At 45.4% G+C, this 14,388-nt stretch overlaps 1 protein-coding gene across 2 annotated transcripts in view; it reads left to right on the top strand.

Annotated features, from left to right (window-relative positions):
• The window catches only part of LOC145356964 (putative helicase MOV-10), a 62,556-nt gene that overhangs the window by 32,256 nt on the left and 15,912 nt on the right, over window positions 1-14,388 (top strand). For both annotated transcript variants that reach the window (XM_080209984.1, XM_080209983.1), the window contains exons 11-15: window positions 8,227-8,388; window positions 9,595-9,698; window positions 11,249-11,346; window positions 12,620-12,739; window positions 14,145-14,253. In XM_080209984.1, coding sequence (XP_080066110.1) covers window positions 8,227-8,388; window positions 9,595-9,698; window positions 11,249-11,346; window positions 12,620-12,739; window positions 14,145-14,253 — 593 coding nt within the window. The remainder of the gene's footprint in view (window positions 1-8,226; window positions 8,389-9,594; window positions 9,699-11,248; window positions 11,347-12,619; window positions 12,740-14,144; window positions 14,254-14,388) is intronic.

Here is a 14,388-nt window from a genome sequence, read left to right as displayed (position 1 = left end):
TTGAAGTTATAGTCCAATCAATCCTGATCTTATTGAATGGCAGAGCAGACTTGAGGGGCTGAATGGCCTTTCCCTGCTCCTGATATATCTGTTCATATGAGAATCTGTTGCTGTCAGCCTCTTTACACATTAGATTTTAAATTGGTCCCAATGATTTCCTGAGAACTGATGCTGCGGTAATTTATTTTTATTGAGGAAACACACTGGCTTGAAAAGGGATGTGACAATTTTCATGTTCCCACATATGGGGAAATAAAGTTTCAGCATTATTCCCATCCCCATTCCCATCATCTTTGATCATCTAAGCTGTCATCATTGCTGACAAGCACCTCACTATTCTGTTCCTTTCCGCATTAACATTATACCCATTCCCTCTTTAAGTTCTGACCACTATTCTGATGCTTTTTGTAGAGACCCTGAGGAGACCCTGCAATCTTTTCAGCTGCCCCTATCCTAACTTTCCCCTTGAGCCTGTTTCACTAACTAATTTAGAACGCGACTAACCACACCTTAATTCATCTGTCACCCTAATGAATACTCTAGCTCAGCAAAAACCTATCAGTCACGGTTTTGATGGAACCCCAGTATTCACAGCGGTTTTGGGGAAGAGTGATCCAGATTTTTTTTGTGAAGAAATGCTTCCGTTCATTAGTCCTGAATCGCTGAGCTGTGATTACAGTCTGTGCCTTCCTGTTTCTGGACTCTATCACAACAAGAATTCATTTCTCACCATCTAGCCTATTGAATCCCTGATCATCTCAATATACGCACCCCCCCCAGCCCATCTTAATCTCTAGAAGCACAGCTGGTATTTATTATTTATCTTCATAAATTAACCCTTTTAGTAACGTTCTAGTGAATCTGCTACCCGAGGCCGAGTGCATTCTTCCTGAGTGCAATGCAGAGAGCAGAGTGGGTGTGACTGGCAAAAACAATAACAGGAAGGAACCTTTCACAAACTTGGAAAGTCCCCGTGTGCCTCACAGCCAGTAAAGTTCACTTGCAGTGAAGTAATGCAGGAAACGGTACAACCAATTTACACAAAGCAAGCTCCCATAGAGAACGTGTTTGTGTTCAGCGATGCTGGAGCCAGCTTGTCAGAGCACGTTATGTGTTTGTTTTTTTTCTGAGCAAAAGACATTTGAAACCACCTTCAGCCAGAGGTGCTGAGTTTTGATTCATCTCAGCCTCCTGCTGAGGCCCTCGGTTTCACACATGCCAGTCTTCTACCCTCTTGATTCTCCCCGTGTTACCAAGAACCAGCTGAAGGTATTGGACACTGCAAAGGCCCTCACTATCTCAGCTCCGTCATAAGATCTAAAGTGGGATGTTTGCTGCTGATTGCACTGTCATGAATCCTCAGATACTGAAGCAGTTCGTGTCATTATGCAGCAGAATCTGGGCAAAAGTCAGGCTTTGGCTAATAAATGGCAAGTAACATTCGCACTACACAGACACTAGGCAGTGACCAACTCCAACAAGAGAGAATTGTGTAAACACTGTAACCCATGTAGTGTAGGTACAACCAAACAGCTGTTAGGGAGGAAGTTCCAGGATTTTAATCCAGCGATAATGAAGGAATGGTGATATATTTCCAAGTCAGGATGGTGTGCAACTTGGAGGGGAACCTCCAGGTGATGGTGTTCCCAAATATTTGCTGCCCTTGTCCTTCTAGGTCACTTGGCATGCAGTGTCATTACCATTGCTGAATTCCCCACTATCAACACCCTGGGGATTACCATTGACCAGAAACTGAATTGGACTAGCTATACAAATATAGCTGCAAGAGAAGGTCAGAAACAGAGAATCTTGCAGTGGGTGACTCGGTTAACACCAGCTGAAATGTTTAACCTCCTGACTCACCAAATCCTGTCCACTATTTACACAGCATAAGTCAGGAGTGTAATGAATACTCTCCCCTTGCCTGGATAGGTGCAGCTCCAATAACACTCAAGGAGCTCAACGCCATCCAGGCAAAGCAGCCCCACTTGATTTATTACTGTCACATGTATTAACATACAGTGAAAAGTACCGTTTCTCGTGCACTATACAGAGTATACTGTTCATAGAGAAGGAAACGAGAGTGCAGAATGTGGTGGTACAGTCATAGCTAGGGTGTAGAGAAAGATTAATGCAAGGTAACTCCATTCAAAAGTCTGACAGCAGCAGGGAAGAAGCTGTTCTTGAGTCGGTTGATACGTGACCTCAGAATTTGTCTTTTTCCAATGGAAGAAGATTGAAGGGAGAATGTCCTGGGTGTGTGGTGACCTTAATTATACTGGGTGCTTTTCTGAGGCAGGGGGAAGTGTAGACAGAGTCAATGGATGGGAGGCTGGTTTGCATAATGGGCTGGGCTACATTCACAACCTTTTATAGTTCCTTGCAGTCTTGCGCAGAGCAGGAGCCATACCAAGCTGTGATACAACCAGAAAGAATACTTTCTATGGTGCATTTGTAAAAATTGGTGACAGGCGTAGCTAACATGTCAAATTTCCTTAGTCTTCTGAGAAAGTAGAGGTGTTGGTGGGCTATAGTGTCAGTATGGGGGGGAACCAGGACAGGTTGTTGGCGATCTGGACATCGAAAAACTTGAAGCTCTCGACCCTTTCTACTTCATCCCCGTTAATGTAGACAAGGGCATGTTCACTACGCTTCCTGAAGTCGATGACAATCTCCTTTGTTTTGTTGACATTGATTAATTGGCATCCTATCCACTACCTTAAACATTCACTCACTCCACCGATGCACAGTGACAGCAGTGTGTACCCACTTCACGATGCAATGTAGGAGCTCATCAAGGCTCCTTAGACATCATCTTCCAAACCCGTGACCTCTATCATCTAGAAGATAAGGGCAGCAGATATACGGGAACATCACTACCTGGAAGTTCCCCTCCCAAGCCACACACCATTCTGACTTGTAACTACATCGTCGTTCCTTTACGGTCACTGGATCAAAATCCTGGAACTCCCTCCCCAGTGGCACTGTGGGTGTACCTACACCACACAGACTGCAATGTTCATGAAGGCAGCTCACTGCTACCTTCTTGAGGACAAATAGGGAGGGATGGCCAATGATGTCCGAGCCAGTGGCACCCACATCCTAAAAACAAAGGAAAGAAACCTTGCTCGTAATGCTGTGAACTAGTTACCATCCAAGTGAAATGTTTAACACCCTGTCTGAGAGAGAGCATCCCTGACAGAGCAGCTCACCTGCAGTGCTACACACAGAGTGTCAGCCTGTGTAGGGTGTACGAGTCTCTGCAGTGGGATCTGAACCCATACCCGAGAGCCGTGTTAACTGTGAGTGTTTTTGGGGAGGGTTGGTGAGAGTGGGATAGTTGAGTGGAATAACCCCTCCCCATTCTGTGATTAGTGTGAGTATCCACACATTCTCCAGGAAATTCAGCATTAAACCATTCAGTGTGAGAATCATAGAATCCCCTACAGGGCAGAAGGAGGCCATTCAGCCCATCAAGCCTGCACAGACAACAATTCCACGCAGGCCCTATTCTCGTAATCCCATGTATTTACCCTAGCTAGCCCCCCTTGACACTAAGGGACAATGTAGCATGGCCAATCCACCTAACTCTCACATCTTGCGGGAGGAAACCGGAGCACCCGGAGGAAACCCACGCAGACACGGGGAGAACATGAAAACTCTGCAAAGACAGTCACCTGAGGCTGGAATCGAATCCGGAAATGTGCAGAGGGGCCTGGGTGTCCTTGTGCAGGAACCTCAAGGAGTTGGTTTGCAGATGCAGCAGGTAATTAAGAAGGCAAATGGAATTTTGTCCTTCGTTGCTAGAGGGATGGAGTTTAAAAACAGCGAGATTATGTTGTAGCTGTATAAGGTGCTGGTGAGGCCACAGCTTGAGTACTGTGTATGGTTTTGGTCTCATTACTTGAGAAAGGATATACTGGCAGTGGAGGGGGTGCAGAGGAGATTCACTGGTTTGATTCTGGAGTTGAGAGGATCGGCTTATGAGGAGAGACTGAGTAGACTGAGGCTATACTCATTGGAATTCAGAAGAATGAGGAGGAATCTTATAGAAACATATAAGATTATGAAGGGAATAGATAAGATAGAAGCAGGGAGGTTGTTCCCACTGGTGGGTGTAAATAGAACTCGGGGGCATGGCCTCAAATAAGGGGAAGCATAATTAGGACTGAATTGAGGAGGAACTTCTTCACCCAAAGCGTTGTGAATCTATGGAATTCCCTGCCCAGTGAAGCAGTTGAGACTACCTCAATGTTGTTAAGGCAAGGATAGATACATTTTTGAACAGTAAAGGAATTGAGGGTTATGGTGAGTGGGCGGGTAAGTGGAGCTGAGTCCACAAAAAGATTAGCCATGATTTTATTGAATGGCAGAGCAGGCTCGAGGGGCCAGATGGCCGACTCCTGCTCCTAGTTCTTATGTTCTAACCCAGGCGCTGTGAGGCAGCAGTGCTAACCAGTCGAGTACAGACACAGGTCTAGGACAAACCTTTGCAGAGGGACATTTAGAATTTTGACTCTGTGACTGTTCAGTGACTGTAAATGACTATTTAATGTTTAAAAGCAAAATTTGATCCAGCTTTTCCTCCTTTGCAGTTTATTCTTGGTTTAAAAATGAATGATTAGACCAGCAGGTATATTGAAAAGTGAACGCCAGTGCCATTTATAAAATTTATGTTATGACATTACTGTAAGTAATTGTTTATCCAACGTCCAAGGGGCAGGTACACACTTTTCAATCCCATGTCACCACCCCTCTGCTGGGCCACACGCAGCCTGTCCAACCCTTCATAGAACCCTTACAGTGCAGAAGGAGGCCATTCGGCCCATTGAGTCTCCGCTGACCACAATCCCACCCAGGCCCTATTCCTGCAATCCCACATACCTCCCCTGCTAACCCCCCCTGACACTAGGGTCAATTTAGCGTGGCCACTCCACCTAACCTGCACATCTTTGGACTGTGGGAGGAAACGGGAGCACCTGGAGGAAACCCACGCAGGCACGGGGAGAATGTGCAAATTTCGCGCAGACAGTGACCAGAGGCTGGAATTGAACCTGGGTCCCTGGCGCTTCACAAAGCAAAGTTAGCTGTTGGCGCTGCTCTGATTTCAGTCACAACCTGCCTCATGACATACAAGGAGGTATTAAAGCGCATTGCTCACCTTCACCCTCTCTCTCCTGCTGTGAATTTCAGCTAAAGCTTCCCTTTGGAGTCGGTGACCCAGATGATGGGACGTATTTTTAGAAAATTGAGTATTTGTGCCATGACTTTGATTTGTTGCTCACTTGCTCAAAGCAATGGAGAAGGTGCAACGAGAGATTAGGAGGATGGGAGAGAGTGCTCTCTGAGATACAGAATTCTATGGGGTGACCTGAGAGAGAATTTCACTCCTGACCCACCGCCCACATTCCACCCAGGGTTCCTTCTGAGGTCATCTCATCTTGCATCAAATTCAGTTTACCCATCCCCAGGTTCACTACCTCTCGTGGCTCTCGCTTAAACATAAGAACATAAGAAATAGGAGCAGGAGTAGGCCATCTAGCCCTTCGAGCCTGCCCCGCCATTCAATAAGATCATGGCTGATCTGTCGTGGCTCAGTTCCACTTTCCCGCCCTCTCCCCATAACCCTTAATCCCCTCTCTTATCAAAAACCCATCAACCCGCGTCTTAAAAATATTTAGCGAGGCAGCCTCCACCACTTCAACGGGCAGAGAATTCCAGAGATTCACCACCCTTTGAGTGAAGAAGTTCCTCCTCAACTCCGTTCTAAACCGCCCCCCCTTTATCTTGAGGCTGTGCCCCCTAGTCCTACTGTCCTTTCTGAGCGGGAAGAGTCTCTCCACCTCTATCCTATCCATCCCATTCATCATCTTATATGTCTCAATGTGATCTCCCCTCATTCTTCTAAACTCTAACGAGTACAAGCCTAGTTTATTCAGCCTCTCCTCATAGCTCAACCCCCTCAACTCCGGCATCAGCCTAGTAAACCTCCTCTGCACTCAATCCTTGTCCTTGTCATGAAACCCCTTTGTGGCTTCCTCGCCATCCCCTTGCCACCTGTATAATCGCGTCCACTCTAACCCTCTGTGATATCTATGCTGCTTTAATTCTGGCTTCTTGATCATCCCTTATTTTAATCTTCCCTATTGTTGACAACCGCTCCTTCAGCTAGGCCTGAACTCTGGAATTCTTTCCCTTAAACCTCACAACCTCTTGTGCCTCTATTCTTCTCAAAATGCTCTTCAAATTGATCAAGTCAGTTCACCAAGAGTTGGAATGTTCAACCACTAATAGGCAACGTGAGCTGGGATCAGACCATCATGAGACAGGTTAGTTTTGCCATATTGATGATTACAAAGCGTTGTTGCAATAGTAAACGCCTCTAAATCAGAATCCTGTCTTAACACGTCATATTTTGCTTGGGTAATACTCCGATGAAGCACTTTGGGATTTTTTTTTGTTAAAGGTGCCATATAAATGTACGGTTTTGTTGCATTTAATGAGGGGTTTGATTGGATAGAGCACATTTCCACTTGTAGGTGAGATCAAAACTGGAGGTTTCAAATAGAAGGTATTCTCCAACAAATTCAAGAAGGAATCCAGGATGAAGCTCTTCACCCAGGATAAAGGAATTTGGTTACCAGGGGAGAGAGCAGAAGTTGGGCTTATTCATCGTGGAACAGAGAAAGTTAAAGGGAAGTTTCAGAAAAGGTGAACGAAATTGATACCGACAGAAGCAGTTTCACCTCATTTCCTCTCATCAGAGTCCGTAACCAGAGGAGATGGATTTAAAATCACTAGCAAAAAAAAGTCCAAGGGAAATGATTACAATATTTTTTAACAGTTTGTGATCAGGAATGTGCTGTCTGGAGCTGGTTTCGGAGTAACATTTAAAAAGGAATTAAATAAATTCTTGAGCAAAGAGAGATTTTTAAGCTTGCCCTCCAAGGAAATTTGGCATGTCCGCTACGACTCTCACCAACTTTTACAGATGCACCATAGAAAGCATTCTTTCTGGTTGTATCACAGCTTGGTATGGCTCTTGCTCTGCCCAAGACTGCAAGGAACTACAAAAGGTTGTGAATGTAGCTCAATCCATCACGCAAACCAGCCTTCCATCCACTGACTCTGTCTACGCTTCTTCCCGCTGCCTCAGCAAAGCAGCTAGCATATTTAAAGATCCCATGCACCCCAGACATTCTCTCTTCCACCTTCTTCTGTCGGGAAAAGGATACAAAACTCTGAGGTCTGATGGGTTTTTGATAAGAGAGGGGATTAAGGGTTATGGGGAGAGGGCGGGAAAGTGGAACTGAGCCACGACAGATCAGCCATGATCTTATTGAATGGCGGGGCAGGCTCGAAGGGCCAGATGGCCTACTCCTGCTCCTATTTCTTATGTTCTTATGTTCTTATGTATCAACCGAGTCAAGAACAACGTCTTCCCAGCTGCTGTCAGACTTTAGAATGGATTTATCTTGCACTAAATTGGTCTCCCTCTACACCTTAGCTATTGCTGTAACATTTCATTCTGTACTCTCTCGTTTCCTTCTCTATGAACGGTATGTTTTGTCTACATAGCACGCAAGAAACTACTTTTCATTGTATGCTAATACATGTGACAACAATAAATCAAATCAAAATCTGATTTTAGCTTCTCTGCTGTTTGGCCGTTCACACCTTTATTCTCTCTATGGGCTGCCATTAGCAGCCTTTCCCCTTGTTTTTGTGGCTATGACTCACCTTTCATTCCCGCAGCCTGCAGTATAAATATCTCCCACTTTCTCTGCCTTTTAGTTTTGACAGAGGGTCATCTCAAAACGTCAGCTCTTTTCTCTCCTTACAGATGCTGCCAGACCTGCTGAGATTTTCCAGTATTCTCTCCTTTGGTTTCTGATATATTTTCATGCTTAGAGGGGAAAAAGAGTGGGACTAAATTGGATAATTCTTTCACAAAGCAGGTAAAGGCTCATAAGAACATAAGAACTAGCAGCGGGAGTTGGCCATGGCCCCTCGAGCTTGCTCCGCCACTTAATAGAATAATGGCTAATCTTTTAGTGGACTCAACTCTACTTACCCATAACCCTTAATTCAATGAGTCAAATGGCCTCCATCTGTTTTGTGTTTCTATAATAACAGACATTGCCGAGGATCTTTCAACTGCTTTGATGTTTGTAACACTTTTGCAGGTCTCAGACTGTTTAATTATTTATTGGCTTTGACCCACAGGTGTTGAAGTGCATCCCGACAGCCCACATCCTCGCCTGTGCCCCGTCCAACAGCGCCACGGACCTACTCTGCCAGCGAATCAGGAGACACGTGGACAAAAGGCAAATTTACCGTCTTAATGCTATGAGTCGGACCTGGGACACCATCCCCCAGGACGTACAGGTAACCCACCCAACCCTTTCTGTTAAATGTCATTCCTCAACCTGAGGTTTCAGTTGTGTGGCAAGTCCAAACCTTGGGCCACAAAATAAAAGATTGTTATGAATAAACCCAAGAAGGAATTCAGGAGAACATCTTCACCCAGGGATTTGTTAGAATGTGGGACTTACTACCACATTGAGGCAAATAGTGTAGATACCTTTTATAAGTTAAAAATGAGAGTTAGGAGCCTCTTGAGCCTGGTCACCCATTTGATAAGATACACTGATTGTAATGAGCTTTACTCTGTATCTAACCCCGTGCTGTACCTGTCCTGGGAGTGTTTGATGGGGGGACAGTGTAGAGGGAGCTTTACTCTGTATCTAACCCTGTGCTGTACCTGTCCTGGGAGTGTTTGATGGGGGACAGTATAAAGGGAGCTTTACTCTGTATCTAACCCCGTGCTGTACCTGTCCTGGGAGTGTTTGATGGGGGGACAGTGTAGAGGGAGCTTTACTCTGTATCTAACCCCATGCTGTACCTGTCCTGGGAGTGTTTGATGGGAGACAGTATAAAGGGAGCTTTACTCTGTATCTAACCCCGTGCTGTACCTGTCCTGGGAGTGTTTGATGGGGGGACAGTGTAGAGGGAGCTTTACTCTGTATCTAACCCCGTGCTGTACCTGTCCTGGGAGTGTTTGATGGGGGACAGTGTAAAGGGAGCTTTACTCTGTATCTAACCCCGTGCTGTACCTGTCCTGGGAGTGTTTGATGGGGGACAGTGTAAAGGGAGCTTTACTCTGTATCTAAGCTGTTTGAAGGTTTTGTAGTTATTTATTATCTTTTGCTGTGCTGCCTCCTAACTTTCACCATCACACTTTGACCAAGAGGCGTCTTCAGGCCTCTGCAATATAATCACAAGGTTGTTTGGTGCAGGAATTGATCAACCTCTCTCTCTGCTGCTTGCTCACTCTCTCTCTCTGCTGCTCTCTTTCTCTCTCTCTTTGCTGCTTCCTTGCGCTCTCTCTCTCTCTCTGTCTGCTGCACTGTTAAGAACAACTTGCATTTCTATCACATCTTTCAGACTTCAGGACGTCTCACCTTCTTTACAGCCAATGAAATGTTTTTAATGTGTTGTCACTGATGTAGGGAAACGTTACCCGGAGTGAATGGTGACAATTTGGCACTCTGTAACTTCCTTGAACTAATAGCTGACTCTTCTGTTTGTTAGGAGTGCTCCAACTGGAATGCGTCTGAGGGAATTTTTGAGTTCCCATCAAAAGAGACTTTAAAGCAATATCGTGTTATTGCGACCACGCTGGTAACAGCAGGGAGGTGCGTATTGAAAACCGCGTTGTGACCTTTTATAGAATGGGGAGATAGAGGCCATTCAGCCCCTTGTGCCTGTGTTGTCTCTTTTAAGCAAATCCGTTCTCTCTCTCCCTTTATTATTTCCCCATACACTGCGAGATTAACCCCTTTTATATTTATTCAGTTCCCCTTTTGAAGGATGATTGTATTTGCTTCCAGTGCTCGTTCTGGCAGCTTTATCATCGTAACCTCTGCAGAAAATACTTCACCTCATCCTTAAACTTTCACCAAAATTTGAAACCACATTCCTCTTGGTTACTGACGATCCCTCATCATTTTGTCCCCCTCTTCCCGTAACCTTCTCGACCCCAATGAGAATTTATTTTTAAAGCCTTTACTAATCTCACTTATGAACTATGTTACAGACAACATAGAATAGCAAAGCTCTGGCTATGACTGCATCCCTAACATTATTTAGTCTCAAACAGCTACTGCCCTGGGTATGAGTGCGATGTGTTTATCTGTTGCATCACCCAGTGTGACTGAAACAAGACCCATCTATGAGTCCATTTCTCCCCTCACTACCGGAACTCCACAGGTATTAATGCTGCAACTGGTGTTTCTCTTAACAAACACCTGCTCAGTCTAATCCCACACACTCCAAATTCCTGATTTGATTAGTTATTGGGATACAGTGAAAACTGTTGTTTCTTGCGTGCTATACAAAGCATACCATTCATAGAGTAGATTGGAAGAAGGAAAGGAGAGAGTGCAGAGCCTAGTGTTGCAGTCATAGCTAGCCATGATGTGGAGTTGGCAGCGTTGGACTTGGGTGGGCACAGTAAGAAGTCTCAGAACACCAGGTTAAAGTCCAACAGGTTTATTTGGTAGCACATGCTTTCGGAGTGATGAAGGGGCAGTGCTCCGAAAGCTCATGCTACCAAATAAACCTGTTAGACTTTAACCTGGTGTTGTGAGACTTCTTACTGAGTCATAGCTAGGGAATAGAGAAAAATTAGCTTAGCGCTAGGTAGGTCCATTCAAAAGTCTGATGGCAGCAGGGAAGAAGCTGTTCTTGAGTGGGTTGCTACGTGACCTCAGACTTTTGTATCTTTTTCCTGACAGAAGAAGGTAGAAGAGAGAATGTCCGGATTGTGTAGGGACCTTAATTATACTGGCTGCTTTTCCAAGGCAGCGGGAAGTGTAGACAGAGTCAATGGATGGGAGGCTTGTCTATGTGATGAACTGGGCTTTGTTCATGACCATTTGTAGTTTTGCTGTGGTCTTGGACAGAGCAGGAGCCATACCAAGCTGTGATACAACCAGAAAGAATGTTTTCTATGGGGCATCTGTTAAAAAAAAAAATGGTGAGAGTCATAGAGACATGCCAAATTTCCTTAGCCTCCTGAGAATGTAGAGGCATTGGTGGGCTTTCTCAACTTGTAACATTAGTGTGGGGGGTGGGGGGGGGTTCCAGGACAGGTTATTGGTGATCTGGAAGTTTAAACACATGAAAGAGGTGTGGGGAAAGGACTGTTACATCTCATTGCCGTTTATTTCATATTTTAAAACAGGTTAGTCTCTGCAAATTTCCCAGCTGGGCACTTTTCCCACGTGTTCATTGATGAGGCTGGACATGCTGTTGAACCAGAGACTGTCATTGCTATTGCAGGTGAGAATATATCACCAATGTGTCAATCCACTGCTTTTCTCCATTCTTTTAATTATTTGGGATTTTGATTGCGGAGATGGGGAGTAACTGTTCCCGTTTTCCCAGGTTGGTGACAAATTTAAAATGATTGGCAAAAATACCAGGGAAGGTGAGAATATTTCTTTACACAGAATATTATTAAACTAGAAAGAATACTGAGAAGATTTACTAGGTTGCTACCGGGACTTGATGATTTGAGTTATAAGGAGAGGCTGGATAGACCGGGACTCTCTTTTCCGGAGTATAGGAGGCTGAGAGGTGATCTTATAGAGGTCTATAAAATAATGAGTGGCACAGATCAGCTAGATAGTCAATATCTATTCCCAAAGGTAGGGGAGTCTAAAACTAGAGGGCATAGGTTTAAGCTGAAGGGGGAAAAATACAAAAGGGTCCAAGAGGGGCACTTTTTCTACACAGAGGGTTGCTAGTTTGTCACCAGAGGCTACAACTGGAGTGGCGCCACTCTGCGTCAAACATGGCAGACCAGGAGTCTCTCTTGCTGCCTACCACAAGCATGTTGGAAGGGTTTACAGGCTGAAATTCAACGTGTTTGGCCATGTTATGAATGCACCTTTCTTGGCCATCAAATCCTGGGATGAGACTTGAACTCTGAGCTTGTGGTCCAGAGGCAGGGACACTACCCACTGCACCACAAGACCGGGAACTCTGATCATGTGAGCACGGCAATAATTGCCTCTAATTCAGCATTAATCTGCATTGAGTTGGCAGTCTTGTTTAGCATAATTGACGTTATGAACATCAAACCAAATAAATAGTGTGTTTGCTTTATTGCAGGCGAGTTGGAATACAGGATTAAGGAAGTCTTATTGCAATTGTCTGGGGCTTTGGTGAAACCTAGAGCATTATTGTTACAGTTTTAGTCCCCTGTAACCAGAACAGTTACAGCATGGGATTAGAGACTCCTGCATTCTCTTCATTTCCCCTGGATCCCCTTGTTGTCAAAATACCAAGAGGGAGCTTACTCTGTATTTAACCCTGTGCTGTATCTGTCCCAGGAGTGTTTGATGGCGACAGTGCAGAGGGAGCTTTGCTCTGTATCTAATCCCATGCTGTACCTGTCCTGGGAGTATTTGATGGGGACAGTGTAGAAGGAGCTTTACTCTGTATCTAACTCCGTGCTGTACCTGTCCCGGGAGTGTTTGATGGGGACAGTGTAGAGGGAGCTTTACTCTGTATTTTTCTGGTGTCTCAACGCTGATGTTCTTGGTTTAAGGACTGCTGGATTTGATGGATTTAGTCAGCAACAAGGATGGTGGACAGCTGGTCCTGGCTGGAGACCCTAAGCAGCTGGGTCCGGTGCTGAGGTCACCCATTGCCATCAGACATGGGCTGGGTAAGTGTGGATTGGTGCTTTCTCCCATTCTACTGCCGAATAGACGCAAACCCCTAACTGGGATGAACTGATAAAAATCTTTTGAGATTATGAAAGGGTTTGATCGAGTAGAGGTAAAGTTGATGTTGCTACTTATACATGTGACCCTAACTGGAGACAATAAATACTTAATAATCCATTCCAGAGAAAGAGTTTTATCCACTGAGTGGTGAGAATGTGGAACTGGCTGGCACAGGGAGGAGGTGAGATGGATAAACATAGAGGAAAAGCTAAATTAAACACTTGAGGGAGAAAAGAATAATTGATGAGGTGAAATGGAGATAAATGGGAGGAGATGTGTGGGGATGATGGGCTGAATGGCCTGTTCCTGTGCTGTAACTACCATGTATCTTTTGAAGTCTTGGACCTGCTGTACATGCCACAAGCTCAGCTCCCAAACCCACCAATACGATACAATACAAGCGCAAATACTTCACTGTTTAAGCATCGACTGTTTTGAGGAGCTTAGAGTGGAATCAGAGAATTCCTACAGTGCAGAAAGAGGCCATTCAGCCCATCCTGCCTGCACCAACAATAATCCCACCTAGGCCATGTCCCTGTATTTACCCTGCTAATCCCCCTGGCACTAAGAAGCAATTTAGCATGGCCAATTCACCTAACCTGCACATCTTTGGAGTGTGGGAGGGACCCAGAGGAAACCCACACAGACACGGGGAGAATGTGCAAACTCCACACAGACAGTGACCCGAAGCCAGAATTGAACCCAGGACCCTGGCGCTGTGAGGCAGCAGTGCTAACCACTGTGCCGCCCCAAAGAGACAAAGAGCATAGAAGGTCCATTGAGTGAATGGTGCTGGTGTGTGCTGTGGCTGTTCCGGTGCTGTTGTGACTTCCTACCATTGTATAATTCACGTATTTGACTCTTTGCGGTGATGATTGCATTGTAATGAGGGGCAGAGATCACTGAACCAGCTCACTGGCACCTTCTAGTGGCCGCTCGCAGGAGACATTCTCTTCTGGGCCTTTGAGTAAAATGTCACCGGAGGCTTCTCAGAAACAACTGTCTTCTGAACCAAAGGAACCTGGTGACTGAAGGCTCGGTCAGAATGCTAGATTTTAAGCAGCATCCTAAAGGAGATGCGGGAATTCTGGAGCTTGGGGGCCAATGCAGCCAGTGATGGAGTGATTAAAATTGAGAATGATCAAGAGGCCAGAATTGGAGGAGCGGCGAAATCTCGTTGGCTAATTGAAGTAGGGAGAGGTGAGGGGGTGAATTTTAAAATCGGGGCACAAAACGTGGGAGGAAATGAATGTGAATCTAATTTAAAAGCTCTGTCCGGCTAGAGGGAGGTTTACTCATGCTGTGTCAGCGATGTGAGTGTCAGTATGAACCAATGTCTTTCAGATTTGTCTTTGCTGGAAAGGCTAATGAATGGGAACACCCTTTACCAGAAGGACCCAGATTCCGGCTCCTACCACCAACACTTTGTCACAAAACTTCTCCGCAATTACAGGTGAGTTCTGTCCAGGGCCAATGGACTGGGACTTTGCATCTGATGGTCCATCTTTTCCATCTGAGTTAGGAATCGCTGGGCACCTCTTTCCCTCCCCATGGCTTGGGTTTGATTCCAGCACGCACCATCCGTCCT

This window comes from Carcharhinus amblyrhynchos, chromosome 22 (assembly GCF_965287045.1).
Source record: "Carcharhinus amblyrhynchos chromosome 22, sCarAmb.v2.hapA, whole genome shotgun sequence".
NCBI classification, from domain to species: Eukaryota; Metazoa; Chordata; class Chondrichthyes; order Carcharhiniformes; family Carcharhinidae; genus Carcharhinus; species Carcharhinus amblyrhynchos.
Note: the sequence above shows the minus strand (reverse complement) of the source record. Positions and strands in the feature narration are given on the sequence as shown.